The 24,092-nt window shown below is 44.7% G+C and overlaps 1 protein-coding gene and 2 long non-coding RNA genes across 5 annotated transcripts; 2 read left to right on the top strand and 1 right to left on the bottom strand.

The window, feature by feature from the left end:
- The first annotated feature begins 963 nt into the window (after positions 1 to 963).
- On the top strand, positions 964 to 1,567 carry LOC121201947 (uncharacterized). The gene is made up of 3 exons (XR_005897181.2): positions 964 to 1,081; positions 1,205 to 1,294; positions 1,396 to 1,567. It is a non-coding gene; the product is annotated as an uncharacterized LOC121201947 (long non-coding RNA).
- A 6,973-nt stretch (positions 1,568 to 8,540) lies between these two features.
- LOC114867450 (basement membrane-specific heparan sulfate proteoglycan core protein-like) lies at positions 8,541 to 22,662 on the top strand. 3 transcript variants are annotated; one of them, XM_055506993.1, is made up of 17 exons: positions 8,553 to 9,703; positions 9,802 to 9,834; positions 10,671 to 10,940; positions 12,384 to 12,650; positions 13,762 to 14,037; positions 14,269 to 14,526; positions 19,449 to 19,751; positions 19,860 to 20,123; positions 20,250 to 20,492; positions 20,658 to 20,771; positions 20,857 to 20,872; positions 20,949 to 21,016; positions 21,288 to 21,338; positions 21,439 to 21,492; positions 21,585 to 21,702; positions 21,886 to 21,942; positions 22,161 to 22,662. In XM_055506993.1, the coding sequence occupies exons 1-17, from the start codon at positions 9,598 to 9,600 to the stop codon at positions 22,186 to 22,188; spliced, it is 2,526 nt and encodes an 841-aa protein (XP_055362968.1). In that variant the 5' UTR covers positions 8,553 to 9,597; the 3' UTR covers positions 22,189 to 22,662. The 3 variants fall into 3 exon arrangements, 2 of the variants coding, with proteins under 2 accessions (XP_055362968.1, XP_055362967.1); XM_055506992.1 differs by having other exon boundaries at positions 8,559 to 9,703; positions 21,585 to 21,644; XR_008694038.1 differs by lacking the exons at positions 21,886 to 21,942; positions 22,161 to 22,662 and having other exon boundaries at positions 8,541 to 9,703; positions 20,761 to 20,771; positions 21,585 to 21,644.
- LOC129603819 (uncharacterized) lies at positions 12,016 to 13,523 on the bottom strand. Its single transcript, XR_008694042.1, has 2 exons — positions 13,004 to 13,523; positions 12,016 to 12,530 (listed from the first exon to the last, which is right to left on the bottom strand). It is a non-coding gene; the product is annotated as an uncharacterized LOC129603819 (long non-coding RNA).
- Positions 22,663 to 24,092: the final 1,430 nt, after the last annotated feature.

The following is a 24,092-nucleotide window of genomic DNA, read 5'->3' as shown; positions in this document are numbered from 1 at the left end:
CAGATGGGAGGAAACTCTGGGTTTTCACTGCTTCTGGTTCCAGTAGTGGAGACTACAAGTGTAGGGGTCGACAGAAAACCAACAGTTATGCTGTGAAGGACAGTAACAGGTGAGTTTCATTTATTCATTGTTACATTTGTAATGATTCATTAATACACAGAGGACATGAACTTTAACAATCATTAAACATCTCAGAGGTGGTCAGCAATTACACAAATATTTACTAAATATGTTGCACTGTAGATCACAGTATTTATTTCATGGAGACTCATAATGACCCTTTAATGTATTTGTTCTAAACTGAACAGCATCTAAACCAAAGGCTGAACTGAGAAGTGATGAGACAGACATCCCAGTAGGGGGCAGTGTGACGCTGAGCTGCTCTGTGACGTCATCATCTGGTTGGAAATATTACTGGTACAGAGGAGATAAATCTTCTGAGGTCCTGATCAAACAGGATGGTGAAACCAGTGTCTCTCAGGAAGGACTGTACTGGTGCAGAGGAGGAAGAGGAAACCCAGTTTACTACACACAGTACAGTGACTCAGTGAGGATCAACAAAAATGGTGAGTGTGACAACGCAAACTGAAACGCACAATGTATATTAGAACAAAACTCAAGATAATGATTAAACCATTGACCTTTAAAATCACAAACAGTCCCAGACAAGGTGGTTGTGACTCTTCATCCCAACTGGGCTCACTGTCAGATGTTCTAGTTGCATGTTTACACACACAAAGTATGATAGATGCACTTTGCCACTTCACTTTCCTAGAGTGCTCCATTCAAAATTCTGCACCTTCTTACTGTAGACTAGTGTCCGTTGTGACACAGCTTCACCTCAGCTTCTCACTAAACACAACCCAATCTTGGTCCAAACTGGTTTTCACATACAGTACTTACTCTGACTGAATTAGTATATTATTGATCCGTTCTGTCTTTTTCTGCCAACGTATAATTACAGGTTTCAGTCCTGAAGCGCCATCATTTTCTGCCTCCTTTACTGTTGGACTGGTTGTTAGACTTTCAGTGATTGTTTTCCTGCAGCTGCTGCTGTTGTGTGTTTGGAGAAACATGAAAGGTGAGACTCTAAATTCTGTCTAACACATGATGAAGCTCTGGAGCAGTTTAAGTATAAATCTACATAATAACTCCACAGTCTCCTCTCTCGTTTTAGCTGTAACAATAATTTCCATTTTCACAGCACACAGAAGTGTGAGCACTGATAAAAGCTCTGCTACACAGCAAACAGTCAACCAGCTTGAACCTCAGCTTTACTCCTCTCTGCTCCACGGTCAGTCTGACAATCATCACTGTCATGATCAGTAAAACTCACTTTGTACGACACACACTGTTTAAAGTAAGTTTGATTCTTTTGTCCTCACTCACATGTAGGCGATGTTTGTGTCTATGAATCAGTCGAAGGCTCTGGAAACAATGATGGTGGTACAGTATAATATCTGATTAATGCAGAGATTATATGACACTAAATACTAAAACAGATGTGACTTGATGATTTCAGAGGAACCAACAGATGAACCCAGTAAAACCACAGTGCTGCTTCATAGTCAATTTCCTGACAAGATAAATACACAAAAACAATATTAAATACAATACAAATAAACTTCAAGTAATGATCTTCACAGTTTGACTTGTTGGTGCATCTAAGTTATGTTTAATGTCTATTTTTATGCTTTTACAGATGCATAAAGAGAAGTTGATAAACAACAAAAGAACCACAAGACAACGATGTTCTGTTCACAACATGCTGCTACTGTGTTACCAGCATTTATACAATTACTGTTTCATCAGAAAACGGTGTTAAAACAAGCAATATGATATGATATGATATGATATGACACATGTAGAAGATAGTAGCTGAAAGGATTCAACAGAAACCAGCTGCACCAAAAAAACAGGCAAACCTTCAGAACTTAGCTTTAATGTAGCTTTGATGTCAGGTGTCAGCTGTATAAAATATGATATGATTCAGTATCCAAACATGTGAATACATATTAATACTTTCTATGTAATTCTCCTCATTGTGGTCACTGAGTGACAGAGCCAGTAGCAGCTGTAATGCAGTGATTGTCTAATTCTCTGATGGTTTGTGTTTCTTCACTTTGTTTGTGGGTGCCCGCTCAGATGCTTGCAGCAATATACTTGAATAATGTAAAGAATGTTTAAACCACGCCTGGGCTGGCTGAGTTGGAATCATTGAGAGTATGTAATTAATTTTTGGCAGGATCATCATTTTTATGTTGGCAATTCTTCCCATAAGTGAAATGGGTAAGGACTGCCATCTTTTGAGGTTGGCTTCTATTTGTTTTATTAATGGATTGTAGTTTAGATCAATAAGCTCTGATAGCCTAGACGACAATTCAATGCCGAGGTATTTAATGTTCCCTGAATGGAGTGTGGTAGAAGAGATGTTAGTCACCTTAAGGTTAAGTGGTAGCACTTTAGATTTGGTCCAGTTAATAGAGTACTCTGAAAGTCCTGAGAATTCATCCATGAGGCTGATAGTTGTAGGAAGAGACGTCTGTGGCTCCAGGTAAAACAGTAACACATCGTCAGCATATAAACTTATTTTATGATTTACTGATTTGGTCGATATTCCAGTAATTCCTTCATGCTGTCTTATTGCTGCGGCTAGAGGTTCAATAAATATTGCAAATAGTGATGGGGAAAGTGGGCAGCCCTGTCTTGTCCCTCTATGCAGATTAAACCTTGGTGAGATCTGGTTGTTTGTTCTGACTGCAGCGTTTGCTGAGCTGTATAATATTTGGATCCAGTCTATGAAGGTTTCCCCAAAGCCGAATTTGTGCAGAGTGGCTAAAAGAAACTTCCAGTTTACTCTATCGAAAGCTTTTTCTGCATCTAAGGAGACAATGGCTGACTCTAGTTTATGGATGGTGACATAATCAATTAAGTTAATTAGTCTGTTCATATTGTTTGTTCACTGTCTACCTTTAATGAAGCCTGTTTGATCAGAGTGAATTATATATGTTTTTTTCTAATCTGTGCTTTACACACTATTTTTAGATGTACATTTATTAGTGAAATTGGTCTATAACTCGATGGGAGTGTAGGGTCTTTCCCTGGTTTTTGGAGCAGGCTTATGAAGGCAGAATTCAAATTGGTGGGTAATGAATGTTGTTGTTTAATTTCAGCGACCATTTTGTAAAAGCTGGGTGCCAGCATGGACCAGAACTCTTTATAAAATTCACTTGGGAATCCATCTGGTCCTGGAGCTTTTTTATTGGGCATCTCCTGCAGAGCTTCATGTAGTTCTGCCAAAGATAACAATGAGTCTAGAGTTGTAGATTGTTCTTCCTTTAGCTTTGGCAGTTCTAGTTTATTCAGAAACGCCTCTATGGCTGAGGTGGATGGATCTATTCGGGACATATATAACTCTTGGTAAAAGTTTTTAAAGGTATCATTTATTTCATGGGGATCACGCAATCACGCAGTGTTCCAGTGGTGTCGGACGTCACAGTGTTAAAGACAGGTCAAAGAAAACACACAACACATAAAGTCTCTAGCTCCAAAAATTTATAAAATAATTGGCCACATTCACCCCTGTCAAAGTCTGGACTTTTGTTTGCCATTTCCTGGTTTAATTTGACATCGCCTGTTTTGTTCCTGCCAGTCTTAGTTCTAGCTTTATGTTCAGTCCCGTGTCTCTCCAGCTGTAGCCTCTCAGTAGTCAGTCTCGTATTTTAGTTCGCTGTCATGCTATGCTTCCCTGCCAGATTGTTTGACCACACACCTGTGTCGACTCTACAGCGTTGCCATACTCCAGTAAAGCTGTGTTTTGATCTTAGCCTGTTGTTCACCCCGTCTTTGCTTCATCCCCGTCTGTACCTCTGCCTGGATTAACGCTTTACCGGTTCCTGATCATCGCCTGTCTGACTCTGAGTGAAACGTTGCTTGTTTCAACTGCCATTAAAGAACAGTTTATTCAAGCCTTGCCCTGAGCTGTGCATTTGGGTCCTTCGTTCCCTGCCTCCCTGCTAGTGCATGACAGGGGGTACGTTTGTTTTACAGGATAAACAAATGCATGAATATAGACATATCCAAGATCAAATTAAACAGCAGGGCTGAGAGCTACGGTACAACACTGTATAAGTGTCCTTCATGTTCATCAAGCAGAGGCGAAGATATGATATAATAGACCGTCACAGCAGCATGTAGTTAGCATTATAGCCAACCCTGGGCTTTTCCATTAGTTATAAACATCACATCAGTACCACTCACACTAATTTGACACCTCAAATCACATCTCACAAGTGCCCCCTACATTATGACACTATTTGCAGTCAAAAAGACTTTGTGGTTGCAGAGTTCTAGAAGTTCACTAGTTTATCAGATGCAGAAATAGAACAGTAGTATTGTGACGACCACGGGGTCGGTCTCTTGCCATGCGCAGTCAAATCGCTGGCCTACAGTAGCTAACCTCTGCAGCTACGATAATTATCCAAAGCTATTTATCAAGAGTCAGCAACAGAGTCAGCAACAACAGTACAACCAGAGCAGGAGCTTGGTAGGTGCAGCCAGGGGCCTGAGGGTGTCTGGTTTGGGGACCACAAAATTGTCTGGCTTCATGATGTTGTCCTTTTGACTTCATCCGGCCAGCACCTCCAGCGTGCACTGGGGCCTATTGCAGCTGAGTGTGAAGCGGCTGGGATGAGAATCAGTTCCTCCAAATCTGAGACCATGGTTCTCGACTGGAAAAAGGTGGGCTGCTCTGTCCAGGTTGGAGGAGAGTTCCTGCCCCAAGTGGAGGAGTTCAAGTATCTTGGGCTCTTGTTCACGAGTGAGGGAAGGAAGGCGATTTACAGATGGATCGGTGCGGCGGCTGCAGTAATGCGGGGCCTGTTGCATGCAAATTGTATTTGCTTCTTCTTTACGTTTTCAGTCCTTTGTTTCCCCCTGGATCTGTGGGACAAATATGAAACCAAAGTGAAACTATAGAAATGGGACCAAACCAAAGAGTAACACATTTACATCATAGAACAATTAGAAAGCAAACTTACCCATTTTCTCAGAGCACAGGTAGGTCATATTAACTAGGGTGAATGCTCCTGTTAAAACTATTAGTTTGATCCAAACAACTCTCTGCTGTGGTTTGTCCTGTTTTGTACCTGGTTCACGGCATGAACAAATGAACACATGATGTAAGCCAGGTCTTAAAGTGAGGGGTCAAAATAGCAGGAACATCTGCATCAGGGTAATAAATGTAAAAACAAGCTAGTCTGACTGTAATTATATTTAATGATCAGACAAACGTGACGGCTCATATTCATGTGTATGAAGTGTGACACTACTCTCGTGATTTGCGGAGGTGATGCAGTTGCGCAAATGTTAAACTGGTGTTTCTATCATACGTCAAGGTAGCATGTTAGCCGACAGGCTATTAGCAATGCCATGCTATGTTCTGATGCAGCTGGAGTCGAGGTGCATGAGTCCATGTGATCGTTTATCAGACTACAATAAACACGTTTGCTTTACGTGAGCACGTTTACTTGCTCAATGCAATAAAACAGCAAGTGAATTCTGTGCCGGTCCAGAGACCGGATGAATAGAGGGGTTTCGTCAGGAAGAACATCTGGCCTAAAACCTTACCAAAACAAGTGTGCAAAGCATTGGCTGTGAAGTCCCCTTAATATATGTAATGCAGTTGTTAAACAGTGCTAGGATTTGGGATGTGGTATCGTGATGCTTCCTGATGATGATGTTTAAGGCAGTTTTCAATCATTTCAACACCCATTCACAAGGCTAAAATCTCTCATTCATGTCACCGATCCAAAGACTCAGGCAGAAAGCTTGGTCTGAGAAATTGTGTTCATTTAGTTTGCACCATACAATAACAAGTTTTAAACAAGTACAAAAATTATTATTTGCAGGTTTTAAATTGTGAGATCACTCACCAATGGTCATTATCTCCCATTTCCTCTTGTTCTCATCATAATTTGCAGCCAAATCACACCTATACCTCCCAGAGTCTTTAGCGGTGACTGTGGACACATGAAGCCTGATTTGTCCCTGTCTCAGAGCATCTTTGTCCAAATGGACCTGTCCTGAAAACTGCTGATGCTGAGAATCTGACAACTCAACGCCTGTTTTCAGTTCATGTATAATCTTAAGGGAATTTGACTCAAAAACACAAATTAGGTTTGCCTGAGACAAGTCAGTTGTGTTCTGACTGTCCCATCTGAAGGTTATGTTGCTCTGCTCTTCTGTCTGGTAGAGGTTTGAAGTCAAGACTGCTCTAAACGTTCCTTTGGAGGAAAGAAAGTCACAACAGATCTGAAGTTAAAGGTTCACAAACATGCTTTTTTTCCACACTGACCACACTGCTCATCTCAAAGTGTTTATCTTCAGCCTTGTGGTAGAAAACCCTTTTTTAGGAGTCTGTTGTCATGAAGTTGTTTGACACACCTCTTTGCAGAAGCGCAGGTCACAGCATCCAGCTTGTTGTTGTTTCGCTAACAGCCCGTTAACGGCCAATTAACAGCCACACCGGGCGGCTGGCAGTGAATGGACCTCATCATTCTAGCTGTAGAGTGTGACGCTGTAGAGCATCAGAGTCCACACAGCATCTTGTAACACAACAGCAGCAGCTTAGCTCTATGTGTTGTGGGAGCAATTGCTGTCTGTGATAGATGCTATGCTGCAGCTGCACTCTGTCCACTTGTGTGCGTTGGAAATACTGTTTTTGTATTTTGTGTTTGTCTGTGCAGGACCGGAGGTGGTTCTGAGCGGTTGGTTTTGTAGTAGATGTAGATGTAGTAAAGTGTGGAACTATGACACAAATCATGCTTAGGTATTATAGAATGTAATAAAATACCTTTATTGTCCTGCGATGGGGAAATTGCCATGTTGCAACAGCACAAAGACATATAGACATATAGACAGAAGAAATAACACAATGATAATTACAAGAAATTAGAACGCCACAGGTTATCAACTTTATGTACACAATGAGGTAAGGTAAGGTTTCATAGAGCTGTGAGGTGGTGGGGTAAAGTAATGGGCTGGAGCTGTGAAGGGCTGAGGGAGTGGGGCATTGTCCAGGTGTTTGGGAGAGAGGATGCAGCAGCGTAGGGGGAGGAGGGGGTGACTTATCAAAACTACAGAAGTGCAAATTTAGGTCGTTGGCCCACTGTCGGTTCCCCTCTCTTTGAGTGTGGGGTTCTTTGCAGCCTGAGATGGTCTTTAGGCTCCTCCACACCCCACTGACGTCTTGCTGTTGTAGCTGCTCTTCCATCTTCCTCCTGTAGCTGGTTTTCCCCTCTCTAATCTTCCTCCTCAGCTTTTTCTGTACAGTCCTTAGCTCCTCCTTGTTCCCTGATCTGAAGGCCCTCTTCTTCTCCTTCAGCAGAGCCTTAATATCAGGGGTGATCCACGGCTTGTTGTTAGGAAAACACCGCACCTTCTAGGAGGGTACAGTGGTTTCATAACAGAAGTTAATATAGTCCGTGATGCAGTCTGTGATTGCATTGATGTCCTCCCCATGTGGATCACAGAGCTCAGTCCACACAGTGGTACTGAAGCAGTATCTCAGGGCAGACTCACACTCAGGAGACCACATCTCACAACAGGCTGCCGGTGCACGATAGGTTTATAAACAGGCTTCAGATGAATGATGTTGTGATCAGCTCTCCCCAGGGGAGGGAGACTGGGGGATGAAGAATATGCTTCCTGAGTGTTAGCATTAAACAAGTCCAGTCTTCTGTCATCTCTGGTGTGGCAGGTGACATACTGTGTGTATGTTGGTAGGACAGATGAGGGAGATGCGTGGTTGAAGTCACCAGAGATGAGGAGGAGGGGCTGTGGGTGCTGTGTCTGCAGCTGCTGCTGGTAGCAGGCAGCGTGTCGCAGGCTGTGTCTGCATTAGCAGAGGGGGGCACGTGCGCCACTATCAAGATGACGTGCGTAAACTCCCGTGGCAGATAGTATGGCCGCGTGCTAACTGCTAAAAGTTCAAAGTCCCTGCAGCACAGCTGCTCCTTAACGACTCAATGTCCAGGTTTGCACCAGCGCACACTAATGAACACAGCCAGGCCTCCTCCTTTCCTCCTTCCACAGTCCGCTGTTCTGTCCGCACGCAGCAGGTGAAAGTCGTCCAGAGCAACAGCCGAGTGATGGATCTGAGGGCTCAGCCACGTCTCCATGAACAGCATGACGCTGCTCTCTTTATATTCGCGCTGATGTCTCGTGAGCGCGACGGGATCGTCCGTTTTGTTGGGCATCGATCTAACGTTCCCCACGATCACGCAGGGGAGGACAGGTCTGAAGCGGCGGCTCTTCTCTTCTATATCTATATAATTGTCCTGTATTGACCTGTATTGTCAATACGCGACCACAAGGGGGCGACATATATGAACAAACGCGCGTTCTCTGTCACATAAAATCATGTCATCACATATTGATTCCATGAACATGAATTTGAACATGAATCGTAAAATTTCAACTTTTTTCATGTGTTAAGTAGCAAAGTGGCAGCGTGAAATCTGAGGGAAATGAATTGTCTCAGTGCTGTCAAAACGAAAAAACTGATCCTAGTAGAGTACAGTAGAAACTGATGGTAAATATTTAAGTTTATTTTTGCTGCAACTGATTCAATCTGTTTGTTAGAATTAAATAGGACAATAATCTAGTCTGTGCTGGTGACAAGACACTGGTGATACTAGTGAGGTGCAGTAGTGGCGTCAGAATAATGAGGAAGTGCATCGCGTGCAAGCGTCTGCATAAAGTCTGAGTGCGACATGTTACAGTATGTGAATGAATTAGACACATCACTGTCCTGCTGCTCCTCACCTCTGGTTTGCTCCACAATCTCCCACCTGGTTAATTGGTTCTGGTCTGTATGAGACACACACACTAACTGTTCTCCAGGTTGCTAATGTTCTACAAATGTGTTTAGTCATGTATAAACTTCCTCTTTCATGTCTGATGTGATAATTGTAGAAATGTGATCATTATATTCATTCTGATCTCTTTATTGTATGAAGCTTCATTTAGGAGGCATCACTTCTTTGAAGGACTGATAATGTGTCAAAGTGTGTGCTTTCAGAATGACATGTGTGTTTATGAAGCTCAGTTATCTGACTCTGGCTCCTTCTTCACACACGTCTTCACTGCGAGTCACTGACTCAAACACAAAAAATGTTGTCATCAGACAATATATTTTAACTATATCTTACATGACATGTTTCTGTTAGCAACACTTTTGCAATGGAAACCACTCGTTTTATGTGTAAAGAGAAAGTGAAGAGTTGATGTATTTAACTTAATTCAATTTATGATTCAATGCAGTTTTATTTATATAGCGCCAAATCACAAAAAAGTTATCTCAAGGCACTTTACAAAGTAAGGTTTAGGACCTTATACAACTAAACCCAACAGATCCCACATACAGCTAGCCTTTCTTAAAAACACAACTAAATATGTGTTTACTGATGCAATACATAGGTATGAACATTTGCTAAAAAGACAAACTAACACATTCGTGCAGCAGGAAGCGTAAACTTGTGGTCAGAGCTGTTTGAGTGAATAGGAAGGAAGAACAGAGCAGCTCTGAATCAGGTGATGATCTGTAGCTTGTGTCTTAGTGTTTGCTGTCATTCCTCTACAGCGACAGTGTGTGTGGATGTGAAGATGGAGCTGACTTTGCTCTGTGTACTGTCATTATTCTGTGAGTACGTCAGCAGCTCTGACTTTATTTAACATGGTGGTTTTTATACAAATGGGATGTGTATAAATCATGGGATCATGTTTTCATCTTCGTTACAGTGCTAAATACGAAAATCTACGGAAATGATGGTGGTGAGTAATTGTCCTTCTTTTCTAGTCTTTTGTGTGTATTTCATGTGTGAACACCAGAGACCAGGTTACTGCTTATATGTTTAAATTATAACATGACAGAGTCTCATGTTGGTGTTCTTTTCCTGAATCTTTGTTCACATTACAAACTGCTGCAGTTGTGAAGGATGTGACAAACAAATAAGCTTCAGCTGAATTAAACAGTTCACTGAATGTGACCAAACATGAGTCTAATCAGTAGTTATTGAAAGTGAAGTAATCATGCTTGAATAGAGTTTTAATGTGATGGTTGCTGACGTTGTTGTTCAGACATTCCGTCTGAAAATTTTAAGTTTTAAATCTAAATAATACATGTAGGTGACAAATGAACAACATGAAAACATGTCATGAAGTGATTTTAATTCATATTGTACACATTTGTCTTTTTTTTGTTTACCAAACATTTAGTTGTTGTTCTGTCCAGTTTCTTTTAGACGCTTGTCTTCACAGAGTCAGTCTCCTGTGCAGCGTTCACATTAGATGTTACTGTAGCTCTGTGTAAAGTAATGGTTCTGACTGTGTCTGGCTGCAGCAGGAACTACTTTATTTTCTTCTTACTTCTGTCTAATCGCTTCACACGTTTCTACAGATTGACAGGATTTATTTGTGATACACAGCAACGACAACTTAAAAAACAACAGAAGCCCTGTATTTAACTTATAAACATGAAGCGAAGCTAAGACCCAACACATATTAGGTTTTTTGTTGAAATAAAAAGAGATGTCAACATACAAACAAACTAATCAAACTAAAAGCTTCTCTTACTCTAGTTGTTCTTACTGTGTGTTTGTCATGAACAGTTTCCTATAAAGTCTCTGTGACCAAACAACCCAGCTGGACTCAGACGTTCAGTGGTGAGAGCATCACTCTCACATGTGAGGTCCATGGAGGTGGAGACGCTCAGTGGGAGTATGAATGGAGAACAAGCAGCTCAAACCAACCTGCTGATAAAACTGGTAAAGTGTTGATGATCAGAGCTGATGTGTCTCACAGTGGAGACTACTACTGCATGGGCAGAAGAAACCATGAGTCAACACAGTGGAGTAATGTCATCACACTGAGAGTAACATGTAAGTTGACTTGTTTTATTATTAAACACATTGTTAATGTTCACCTGAATCTTTAAAAGTCTCAACCATTCAACACAAAAACTTAACTATTTGACTGAAGGGGATGATTATTAAACTATCACGCTCCTGTGCAGTGTCTTCATCAGATTCGTAGTTCGTGTTAGAGAATTGTTTGCATTTGTCTCTAATGAGATGAAGAACTATTAAAACAGAAACAGCTACAGTTGTCTAGCAGTCAGTGAGGCGGCTGAGTGAAATAAATGATACCGACCGTGTTAATAATGTCAATGTGTGTTTTCACAAAGTTTCAAAGCAGCCAATCACAAAGCTTTAAATCCTGTCTTTATGGAGACACACATACGTGAGCACCACCAAAACTTAGCAGTGTCATGTCTCAGCTTTGATCACCACTGTGTTGGTTTGCTGTTTCCGGTTTTATTTTGTCATGTTTCCTGGTTTTGTTCTGTTTCCGCTTAAGTTTCGAGCCACGTCTCCTCTCAGCTGTTTCCGTTTCATTAATCTATTCTTTGTATTTAATTACCAGCCCTTACCTTAGTTCTCTGCCAGATTGTACCGTGTACTCACTTCTATCCAGCGTTTATCCTCAGTTCCAGCCCGTGTAAGAACCTGTTCCATTGTTCCCTGTTGGTACCGTTGCCTGTGTTTTGGATCTTCCATTGTTGACCATTGCCTGCCTGACCCTGAGTTTTGCCTGCTGTTTTGTGGATTATTACCTTTAAACGGATATTAAAGTTAGTCCTGTCGCTGGCTGTGCATGTGGCTCCTGCACCGTGTTCACTTCCTGACAAGACGTTTTGAGTGAATTTAACGTATAGTTGCTCAGGTTTGGAACTGCTACTCAGTTTTACTGTAGGAATATTCTACTCCAAATTAGTACAGTGAACTTGAATTTAACAGTAACGATAGAAAACTTGAGTACACTGTGTTGGTATTTTTGATTAGACATGATGTCCAGGCTTGCAGTGCACTCACTACCTCGGCCGTGTGCATGTTGGAGCCTGTCCCAGCCTACAATCAGTTCATCACAGGGAAAATAAATGAAGTATTTTAAAAGTCACAGTTACGTCATATATTTTATTATTCACATGCTACAAGCTGCTATGAACATCCAGTAAAGCAGCAGTTAGTCACAATGCAGGAAAAATGAACAATACATTTAAATTTTAGTAGAAAACTAAGACTGTAAAACAGATTTATTCTTTTGTTTTGGCCAAATTATGTTTGAATCTGTGTGTAAATGTAAACTAATCATTTTAACCTCACTGTGTAAAGAGCTTTTAGATTAGATTAGATTGTGACATACTGTATTGAGCAGGATGTTTTAGTGTGCATGTTATTCACATAAAATTGATTTGTGATTTTTCGTGAAATAAACAAACAAAGGTTTGGTAACATAGAACACGTTTTGTTCTTTTATAACAGCACAAAACCCCAAAGCCAGACTGACAGCAGGTCCATCAACCATATCAGCAGGAGGCAGCATGACACTGAGCTGCTCTGTGGACGGTTCTGATGGATGGAAATATATCTGGTACAGATGGACGTCAAACACTAATGTGACACCAGCAGCTGATGGAGACAACAGAGAAATCAGAGTCACACAAGGAGGAAAATACACATGCGTAGGAAGAAGAGGAGAACCAGCTTTCTACACTCAATACAGTGAATATGTCACCATTGAGATAACTTGTGAGTTTGTTTATTGTGTCTGATGGGTTTTTTTATGTGTTGTTTTTATTTTATTTAACATTTGTGTTTGTAACAGATTCTAATTCTGTGTCTGTGAGTCTACAACTGGACTGGACTCAGGTGATCAGAGGTCAGATCACTGTTAGATGTGAGATCCAGGGAGGTAGAGACACTCAGTGGGTTTATGACTGGGAAACAACCAGTGGACAAACAATCACACAGAGAACAGACACTAATTACTGGACAGTGTCTGCGTTCAGCAGTGGAGGCTACAGGTGCAGAGGAACAAACAGACAGGACCCATATTCTTCAACACGGTGGAGTGTGAAGAGTTCGTGCTTTAACTCACGTACAAAGTCAATAATTATTGTGTGTCTTCTTATCTACGTCAGCCAGCGCTTCTAAACGTTGCACGAACAGAACCAATGAATGGCCTCACATCATCCTTAAATCTGCTCCGGGACCGTAGTGCAGGTCCGGTTAGCACCATGTTATCAGCCACGTCCTCATGTTGCTAACAGCGGCAGATCCACGCGTCACAAACAGTGTGGCTCCTGGCGTCCAGTGTCTGCAGCGTCTCACGTGGCTAGCTTGCTAGCTCAGCTAGCTAGCTCTTAGCTCACTCTTATCCTACACCCGACAGTCTGCTGTGGCTGATGATGAAAGGGACCACACACACACCAACAGACCCAAACCTCTCATTCACCTCGTTAACGCCGCCTGTCGCAGAGCTGGAGACTTTTTTAGAGATCCACACACATGAATGGAGTGAGGGCTGCGCTGATGTTCACGTGGCCTCTGCTCTAGCGCCATCTTCTGACCAGTTCCAGTCATTGTCCTGACAAATGTTCACAGTAGAAAACAGCACTCAGTCAAATTAACATTTATAACTCAGAACTCAGAAAGAACCAAGAACTCAGAAAACGGATTAGGGTCTGTTTTAACTGATGTTTTATCCTATGAACTGAGTTAAAACTTACTGCTCTCAGTTACTTTTACTACATGCTGTTTCCTGCACATCCATTCTTAAGTCTTTACATAATAAATAACATTATTCTATCACCTCAAACTATTCATGGTTTATGTTTGTGTTTTTCTACAATGTGTGAAGTTTCCAACAAGGCTGCTGTAAAAAGGCAGCATGACTGGCCTGAGATATTCAAAGGAGAGGAGATCACTCTGACATGTGAGATCCAGGCTGGAGGAGACACTGAGTGGGAATATGAATGGACCCGAGGCAACGTAAGAAGAACTGCAGATGGGAGTAAACTCTGGGTTTTCACTGCTTCTGATTCTAGTAGTGGAGACTACAAGTGTAGGGGTCGACAGAAAACCAACAGTTATTCCTTCACAGCATGGAGTGATCCTCTACATTTGACAGTAACAGGTGAGTTTCATTCATTCATTGTTACATTTGTAATGATTCATTAGTACATGCAAGACATGGACAGAACTCATTGAACTTTTCAGAGCTGGTCAGAAAAATCAGTCATAGTACAAATAAACTGGCATTTACAATTACACAAATATTTACTAAATATGTCGCACTGTAGATCACAGTATTTATTTCATGGAGACTCATAATGACCCTTTAATGTAATTGTTCTAAACTGAACAGCGTCTGAACCAAAGGCTGAACTGAGAAGTGATAAGACAGACATCCCAGTAGGGGGCAGTGTGACGCTGAGCTGCTCTGTGACGTCATCATTTGGTTGGAAATATTACTGGTACAGAGGAGATAAATCCTCTGAGGTCCTGATCACACAACATGGTGAAACCAGTGTCTCTCAGGAAGGACTGTACTGGTGCAGAGGAGGAAGAGGAAAACCAGTTTACTACACACAGTACAGTGACTCAATGAGGATCAACAAAAATGGTGAGTGTGACAACACAAACTGAAACGCACGTAGATTAGAGAAAAAAATCAAAATACTGAATAAACCATTGAACTTTAAAATCACAAACAGTCCCAAACAAGGTGGTCGTGACTCTTCATCCCAACTGGACTCAGTTGTTCAGTGGAGAGAAGATCACTGTCAGATGTGAGATTGAGGACAGAGGAGACACTGAGTGGGAATATGAATGGAAAACACCCAGAACAACAAACACACAACAGAATGAAGTCAACATCAGCTCAGCTTCTTCATCCCACAGTGGAAACTACAGATGTAGAGGCAGAATGAGAAACGCTCAGCATAACACAACAGAGTGGAGTCAATCCATCAGACTGACAGTTGTCAGAGACTCGGGCAGGCGGCGAACCCACATGCACAGCACAGAGGCAGGATTACGATCAGAAAGGTTTATTCTTCAGGCACGGTCAGACGGTCCAGGTCATACACGAAATGGCTCGACAAAAGTACAGGCAGGGAACAGGCAAAAACTCACGGTCAGTAGATACTCCAGGGTCAGGCAGGATACATGGTGCAAACAGGAATAAACACGAAAAACACGAACACGCAGGGAACTCAGGAGACTAGGGACGCTCAACTCACAAGAAACACGAACACTCAGGGAACTCGAATACGACAATCTGGCAGGGAACTAAGGACACAGGTGGTGGTTAAATACACAGTGACTTGATGACTAACAGAGTGCAGGTGTGGGTAATGAGCAGGGACAGCTGTGACAAGACAAGAAACCGGAAGTAAAGCTAAAACAGGAACAGAAACCAGGAGACTACCAAAATAAAACAGGAAACAACTAGAACACAAAGCCAGATCATGACAGTACCCCCCCCCCCTATGGCGCCTTCCACGGCGCCTACGGAAGCCCCCCCCCCAAACCAGGGCGGGCGGAGGGTGGTCCCAGGCGGAGGGACCGAATCCCTACCCCTCAAGGTACATGAGCAGGGTGGGTGGAGGGAGGACCGGGGGAGGGCCAAAACAATAGTCCACAACAAAGTCCACGAACAGGGAAGACACGAAGTTCAGGGATTCCCTCACGGAGGGTGATGGCGTGGCGAGACCCAGCCCAGCAGCCGCTGAGCCAGGATGGCACTCTTAGTGCCCTTGAGCTGGGACGATGTCCCCGGGGACCACCCCGCATGGCAGCGGCCTCCAGGCGGACGCTGATCCAGGCGGTTGAGGAGTCGAGGCGGACGGCGCCGCAGGAGGCAGCGCCATCCCAGCAGCAGGATGCGCCGAGGGCGAGGCCACCAGTCCGGCAGCAAAGGCAGAGACGAGGCAGGAACCAGCGGCGTCCTCCTTGGACCACCGCGACGAGAGGCAGGAACCGAAGCAGATGCGGCCGGAGCCGGACCGCCAGGGACCGATGCAGATGCGGCCGGAGCCGGACCGCCAGGAACCGATGCAGATGCGGCCGGAGCCGGACCGCCAGGAACCGATGCAGATGCGGCCGGAGCCGGGCCGCCAGGAACCGATGCAGATGCGGCCGGAGCCGGGCCGCCAGGAACCGATGCAGATGCGGCCGGAGCCGGGCCGCCAGGAACCGATGCTGGTGCGGCCGGAGCCGGGACGGGAGCGGCCCCCTCCTGGAGGTCGGCAGGAGCTACGACGGGAGCGACCCCCTCCTGGAGGTCGGCAGGAGCTACGACGGGAGCGACCCCCTCCTGGAGGTCGGCAGGAGCTACGACGGGAGCGACCCCCTCCTGGAGGTCGGCAGGAACTACGACGGGAGCGACCCCCTCCTGGAGGCCGGCGGGCGCTGCGGCTCCACGGGTGACGGGGACTGGAACGACCGCTACAGGGCCGACAGGAACGGGGACTGGAACGACCGCTACAGGGCCGACAGGAACGGGGACTGGAACGACCGCTACAGGGCCGACAGGAACGGGGACTGGAACGACCGCTACAGGGTCGACAGGAACGGGGACTGGAACGACCGCTACAGGGTCGACAGGAACGGGGACTGGAACGACCGCTACAGGGTCGACAGGAACGGGGTCAAAGACAGGGGTGACCTCTGCTTGGCCTACGGGAACGCCCTCTACTTGGCCTACGGGAACGCCCTCAACTTGGCCTTCGGGAACGCCCTCAACTTGGCCTTCGGGAACGCCCTCAACTTGGCCTACGGGAACGCCCTCAACTTGGCCTACGGGAACGCCCTCAACTTGGCCTACGGGAACGCCCTCAACTTGGCCTACGGGAACGCCCTCAACCTGGCCTTCGGGAACGCCCTCAACTTGGTCGACAGGGACAGGAACTGGAACGACCTCAACTTGGTCGACAGGGACAGGAACTGGAACGACCTCAACTTGGTCGACAGGGACAGGAACTGGAACGACCTCAACTTGGTCGACAGGGACAGGAACTGGAACGACCTCAACTTGGTCGACAGGGACGGGGACAGGAACGACCTCAACATGGCCGACAGGAACTGGAACGACCTCAACATGGCCGACAGGAACAGGAACGACCTCAACATGGCCGACAGGAACTGGAACGACCTCAACATGGCCGACAGGAACTGGAACGACCTCAACATGGCCGACAGGAACTGGAACGACCTCAACATGGCCGACAGGAACTGGAACGACCTCAACATGGCCGACAGGAACTGGAACGACCTCAACATGGCCGACAGGAACTGGAACGACCTCAACATGGCCGACAGGAACTGGAACGACCTCAACATGGCCGACAGGAACTGGAACGACCTCAACATGGCCGACAGGGACAGGAACGACCTCAACATGGCCGACAGGGACAGGAACGACCTTTAACGGATCGACAGGAACTGGAACGACCGCAACATGGCCGACAGGGACTGGAGCGACCGCAACATGGCCGACAGGGACTGGAGCGACCGCAACATGGCCGACAGGGACTGGAGCGACCGCAACATGGCCGACAGGAACTAGAACGGCGTCCTCCTCTGAGGAGCCGACAGGAACTGGAACTAGAACGGCCTCAATATGGCCGACGGGAACAGGGACGGCGTCCTCCTCTGAGGAGCCGACAGGAACTAGAACGGCCGCAACATGGCCGACAGGGACTGGAGCGGCGTCCCCTCCGGAGCTGGCATGACAGCTTACAGCTGCCGAGCTCGACGGGGGAGACGTCGGGCCTGATTGGGTGGGGTTAACAGTCGTCAGACGGACAGCGCCCTCTGACGGGGACAAGGACGGAACTGGGGTCAGGGCAACACACGACTGATCTGGGGTCTGGGCAACACACGGCTGATCAGGGGTCTGGGCAACACACGGCTGATCAGGGGTCTGGGCAACACACGGCTGATCAGGGGTCTGGGCAACACACGGCTGATCTGGGGTCTGGGCAACACACGGCTGATCTGGGGTCTGGGCAACACACGGCTGATCTGGGGTCTGGGCAACACACGGCTGATCTGGGGTCTGGGCAGCGCGCGGCTGATCTGGGGTCTGGGCAGCGCGCGGCTGACTTGGAAACTGAGCAGCGCGCGGCTGACTTGGAAACTGGGCAGCGCGCGGCTGACTTGGAAACTGGGCAGCGCGCGGCTGACTTGGAAACTGGGCAGCGCGCGGCTGACTTGGAAACTGAGCAGCGCGCGGCTGACTTGAAACTGAGCCCTGACTTGGAAACTGGGCAGCGCGCGGCTGACTTGGAGGCTGAGCAGCGCGCAGCTGAACTGGAGACTGAGCAGCGCGCGGCTGAACTGGAGACTGAGCAGCGCGCGGCTGACTTGGAGGCTGAGCAGCGCGCGGCTGACTTGGAGGCTGAGCAGCGCGCGGCTGACTTGGAGGCTGAGCGGCGCGCGGCTGAACTGGAGGCTGAGCAGCGCGCGGCGGAACTGGAGACTGAGGGCCGCGTGAGAGCAGGAAATCCTCCCAGGGAAATAACCATGGAGCTGGGCAGGTTGGTGTAGGCACGACGATCCGACGGGGCGGGGAGGAGGAAACCGAAACCATAGGCGGTGCGACTGGCGCTGGCGTGGTACAGAGCGTGTCGCTTAATTCATCAAACTTCGCGCATAGTCGCTCGTAGAGGCGATGAACGCTGGGGTGATCTAACGCGGTGTCATCGTCCTCCAGCGTCACTATTGCCACCTCTACGGCGCTGCGCTGATCCTCCGAGTTACTAGCCCGTCGGTAATCCTCCGCAAGGATCTCGAAATACTTATGTAGGTCGCTGGGTAGCTCGGCGCAGGTAAACTCCATACTTCCGTGGGAGAGTTATATTCGCCGTAAAAAAAACAAGGAAAAACAGTCACTGACCTGACCGGAGGCTAAGTGCTGGCTGGGTCCAAGTTTGGCCAGATTGTTCTGTCAGAGACTCGGGCAGGCGGCGAACCCACATGCACAGCACAGAGGCAGGATTACGATCAGAAAGGTTTATTCTTCAGGCACGGTCAGACGGTCCAGGTCATACACGAAATGGCTCGACAAAAGTACAGGCAGGGAACAGGCAAAAACTCACGGTCAGTAGATACTCCAGGGTCAGGCAGGATACATGGTGCAAACAGGAATAAACACGAAAAACACGAACACGCAGGGAACTCAGGAGACTAGGGACGCTCAACTCACAAGAAACACGAACACTCAGGGAACTCGAATACGACAATCTGGCAGGGAACTAAGGACACAGGTGGTGGTTAAATACACAGTGACTTGATGACTAACAGAGTGCAGGTGTGGGTAATGAGCAGGGACAGCTGTGACAAGACAAGAAACCGGAAGTAAAGCTAAAACAGGAACAGAAACCAGGAGACTACCAAAATAAAACAGGAAACAACTAGAAACACAAAGCCAGATCATGACAACAGTCAGTGACAGTACGTTTTACTGTGATATACAAATATTAACACCTAATTAAACATACATCCCCATTTGTTTAAGGTGATTTGTTTCCTCTCCATCAGATAAAGCCCAGTGTGGCCTCACAGCGTCTCCATCTTGGCTGAGTCCTGGGGCCTCAGTAGCTCTGAGCTGTGAGGTTGAGCCTCCATCTGCAGGATGGAGGTTCTACTGGTACCAGACTGTTCCTGATGGCTCACACAGCTCCTACAGATATGAGCTGCTACCTGGTAGTGAGCATGGGACTGAACAGGGCTCCTACATGCTTGATGGACACACACACACAGCAGGATATGTGTGTAGAGCTGCAAGAGGAGAACCAGTGTATTACACTGACTACAGCAAAGCAGCATTCGTCTGGTCTGGAGGTCAGTTTGTTTGGACTCTTGCTTCTTTCTACCAACGTTTGCTGAAGGAACCGTGTGGATTTGTTTCTTAAACTTCCACTGTTAATTGTTGTTAAATGTGTTGTTCAGATGTTGATCCGTCAGCGTCTCTCACAGTGAGTCCTGACACAGTTCAACACTTCACCCGTGACTCTGTGTCACTGAGCTGTGAGGGAAACTCTACTGAGTGGAGAGTCAGGAGGTTTCCTGAAGGAGGCTTCCTGTCATCCTGCTCCAACTGGACAACATCTGGATCCAGATGTGACATCGACACATCACAGTCTGGTTCTGCAGTGTTCTGGTGTGAGTCTGGATCAGGACACTTCAGTAACTCAGTCAACATCACTATTCATGGTGAGTTTGATTGTTTTCATTCATTTAAAGCATTGGTAACATCTTCTGTATTATGTGGTTTAATATTATATTTGATAATAGTTTTCTTCTTCTGCTCCACTGAATCTTCCTGTGACTGTCGTCCAGATGCAGGTTTGATCCTGATGAGTCCTGTCCGTCCTGTGACTGAGGGACTCTCTGTGAGTCTGAGCTGTAAGTTGAAGACAGGACAAAAAGCTTCCAGTGTGTTTTTCTATCACAATGAGCAACTGATCCAAAACGACAGCAGAGTAGAGCTGAACATCTCTGCAGTGTCAAAGTCACATGAAGGTTTCTACAAGTGTTGGTACCAAGGAACAGAGTCTCCACAGAGCTGGATGGCAGTGAACGGTGAGGCTGAAATAACACGTTTGGATGTTTGTTAAATCAGTTTCTGTCTAAGGAAGAATATACTATAATCATACATTGCACGATGTATGGTACACTACATGTGTGTATTCTTTCGACATATTTTATACACTTGTGCATTTATTCAATATTTATTATTCATCAAAGCTTCGAAGTCAAGCAATGGACATATTCCTGTGATGTTGGTTGTTGGACTGGTTTGTGGAGTCATTCTGCTTCTTCTTCTTCTGCTCCTTTCATGTCGTTTCAGACGGTCCAAGGGTGAGATGATCTTCTTTTCTTACTGGAATAACTGTAGCAGGGTTTGAGTTAACAACAGTGTAATCATGTTTTTTTTTACCTACAGGTTCATGTTACATCAGGTCAGGTCACTGTCTCCTCATCCTAATTTACCAGCAGGCCTCTAAACCTCTGTATTAACTGTGTATTTCTCTTCAGGCCAACTCAGTCAGGAACCGTATGGACCTCCAACACCACCCCCAGTGTCAGCCAGAATCAAAACCAACGTAATGACTGTTCTTCTCATTTAGACTGATAATGATGTTGGAACCTGTTTTATAAAGCAATGTGCTCTTTAGCCATTTGACTAAATAGAAGCCATGTGAAGTTTATCAGTAATGTTTTTTTTAAATACAGTTAAACTTCTCTATAGGAGGAATCTTGTATTATATATAGTAATATTATTGTTTGGTCAGGTTCCTAAGCCACTGTTAGCTTAGGAAGCTTAGTTTACAAAGCTGTTAAAGTAGTTGTTCCTACTGTGTTGTTTTTTTGTAGCTGAGACTCGTATCTATGAATCTGTGAATGACTCTGAAAACACTGGAAAAGGTACAGTAACATTAACATAATATGGCTTTTACCCTGATTCATGGAAGCTCAAGTCAAAGCTAAACTCCATGTGATTAATAATAAATCATGTATTTTTCAGATGTTTCAGATGTCACATATTCTGTCATTGAACTGAAATCCTTTGAACAGAACAGTGAGTATTACTAGTGGCACCAGAGGAAGATGTTTTGTGCTCAGTACCTGTAGATGTGATGGTTTCTTCTTCATGGATGTTTGTTTTAACAGGAGGGCAGCATAAACCGGCAGAGAGCCCAGTCTACTCTGACCTGAAGAAACGACCTGCAGGTAGAGCCGAGCTTCAAGCTGCAGTAAAATATTACATCAGCACCAGGTCTTATATTAGGTGTTAATGTTTATAAACCCATGACCAATAATACTCACTTATATGTTCTCTCATCTCCATCTGTCTTTGACAATAAAGTTACATGTTTTTGTATTTATTGAGGCATCTGTTGGTTTTTAAAAACACCAGAGCAGCATGTTCATCCACCAACTTCATGTCACACAGTTGTTTGTTCTGTTTCAGACGATGCTCTGCTCTACGTCCAGGTCAAACACAAAGACAAGAGAAAGAGGGTCAAAGGTCAGTACAGCCTGCATCCACCCCAACATTGAGTCACTGAGTAATTATTGCCGTAGTCATTGTAATTAATACACAGGTTTACCTTTACGTACTGTACTTTTTATTAATTTATGTTTATTCAAAGAAACATGAATTAAATCCAGTTACAGTCATTCAGTATATGATCATGCGTCATTATCACATTACAACAAACCAACTGAATCACCCTCTGTTGACAGGAAAACCTTCTGCTGCAGCCACCGATGAGCCTCTTTATTCTCAGGTCAAACCTGGAACATCTTTTAGCACCGATGCAGCCATGTAGCTTAGTGCAACCACTTATTCTGCAGATGTGATTCATCAGTAGAACTCATGTAAAGTAAAGTAGTTAAATAACAAATTTTTAGATCTGTGATGAGTCAATGTTGTTTTTCTTTAATTCTGTAAATAAAAACAAATGTTTTACAGTGTAATTTTTAAACAAAAACATAAAAACAACCATTTGCCATACAAAATATGAACTGTACATATATTTTTTTAATTCATTAACTGCAGGATGTTTCAAAAACTACAGTATGAGCTAATTAATGCACAAACAGAAGTGATGCTGCAGCTTTAATGTAACATCATGAATGAATCATTGATTTAGTTTAATTTTTACTGTGAGCATCAGGTTTACTGTTTACTCTTTTTAATGTTCTTTGTTCTTCTTATGTTAATTAAACTTCAATATTAATCTTTTTTCCAGTAGTAATAATTTAATTTATTGGCCTGAAAACACTGTAGCTTCAGCTTCATGCTCAGCAGGTGTCTGTTAGTGATGGTGTCTCACAGCTGGAGGATCTCAGTGGAGCAGCAACAGACAATCTGATTTACTTATTGTCTGGATGTGACATTAAATGTCTGAAGATCTATAAAGCTGTGTATGTACAGTACAGGTTACTATGACAACAGTTCTTCCCTCATTATTTTTCCCTTACTGCTCAGTTTTAATGTGGAGCTTCTGCTTTGAGCTGATTACATCATCCACTTCCTTATGTCCTTGGTGGTGGTTAGAGCCACGATCAAGGACAGTTACATTAAGAAGCTAACTTCAACTATTACTGTTTGATTACTTTACCTTTAGAACATGTTAATGAGTCTGTGCATGATGTCACTGTTCATCTGCACTGTGAATATCTTTGCATACAGAAGCAGTGAACGGTGACTTTGGTTTGTGTTTTAGTAAGATAAGATAAACCTCCCACAATGGGGAAATTTCCATGTTGCAGCAGCGGTACAAAACAAGAGCAGAATCAAAAATTATGTACAATTTAAGTAAAATTAAAATGTATCCTATATATACACACATGCACACTGAGGTGATGGGTGATTCCACCATGGATTGACCGGATATTGCACAAGGTAAAAGTTTGCCCAAACATTTGTATGGTGACCACAGTATGAGGTGAAATCCATCAACTATAGTCTGAGGTACTGACACAGAGCTGCACAGGTTCAGCTTCATTAGGATCATGTGTATTTAGTTAGTTTAATGTTGGTTGTTACATTATGTAAATCGCTGTGTGTGGTTCATGATGCATTGGAGGAATTTTACCCTTAGTCTTCACCAGCTTTAGTTCAGTCTGGCTGAACATTAACATGGTCTTGTCTGTTTTTGCTGTGTGAGCGGCGGTCGCTTCCCCCAAAGTGGATTTAGGCTCCGATTCACGTGTGCAGCTGTTGATTTTCTGCTTTCTGGCGTCAAATCATTATTTTTACATTAATTCTAATAAAGGTGAAGTTTTGTTCATGTGGCAGGATTTTAGCTGCCCTCACTCTCAGTTCTGTTCATGAGCCTATTTGTGTTCACTCAGGTTCAGTCACTTCCTGTGGGTGAAGTTGTAACCAGCTGCCGCGTGAAACCAGGATTTTACCAAGTTGAAGCACGTACTGAGGTTTGTAGTGTGGTTGTGGGCGCTGTTCATCTGCACTGAAGGTCGACTTTGTGGTTTAGGACAAACAAAGATTTTCAAAATAGACTGTTTTTGACCAGGTTGGTTTTGAGCTTGAGTCTCAGATACAGTTTACTGTGCAAAGCAATACCTACAGTAATAAAGAGCGTCTCCAGCGTTGCATGATTTCCTCTGTACCTTTAACTTTTTATTTGTGGCTCCTGTGATAGACTGGTG

Source organism: Betta splendens, chromosome 2, assembly GCF_900634795.4.
Source record: "Betta splendens chromosome 2, fBetSpl5.4, whole genome shotgun sequence".
Lineage (NCBI taxonomy): Eukaryota > Metazoa > Chordata > Actinopteri > Anabantiformes > Osphronemidae > Betta > Betta splendens.
The sequence above is the reverse complement of the archived record's forward strand: the minus strand, read 5'-3'. Positions and strand labels throughout refer to the sequence as shown.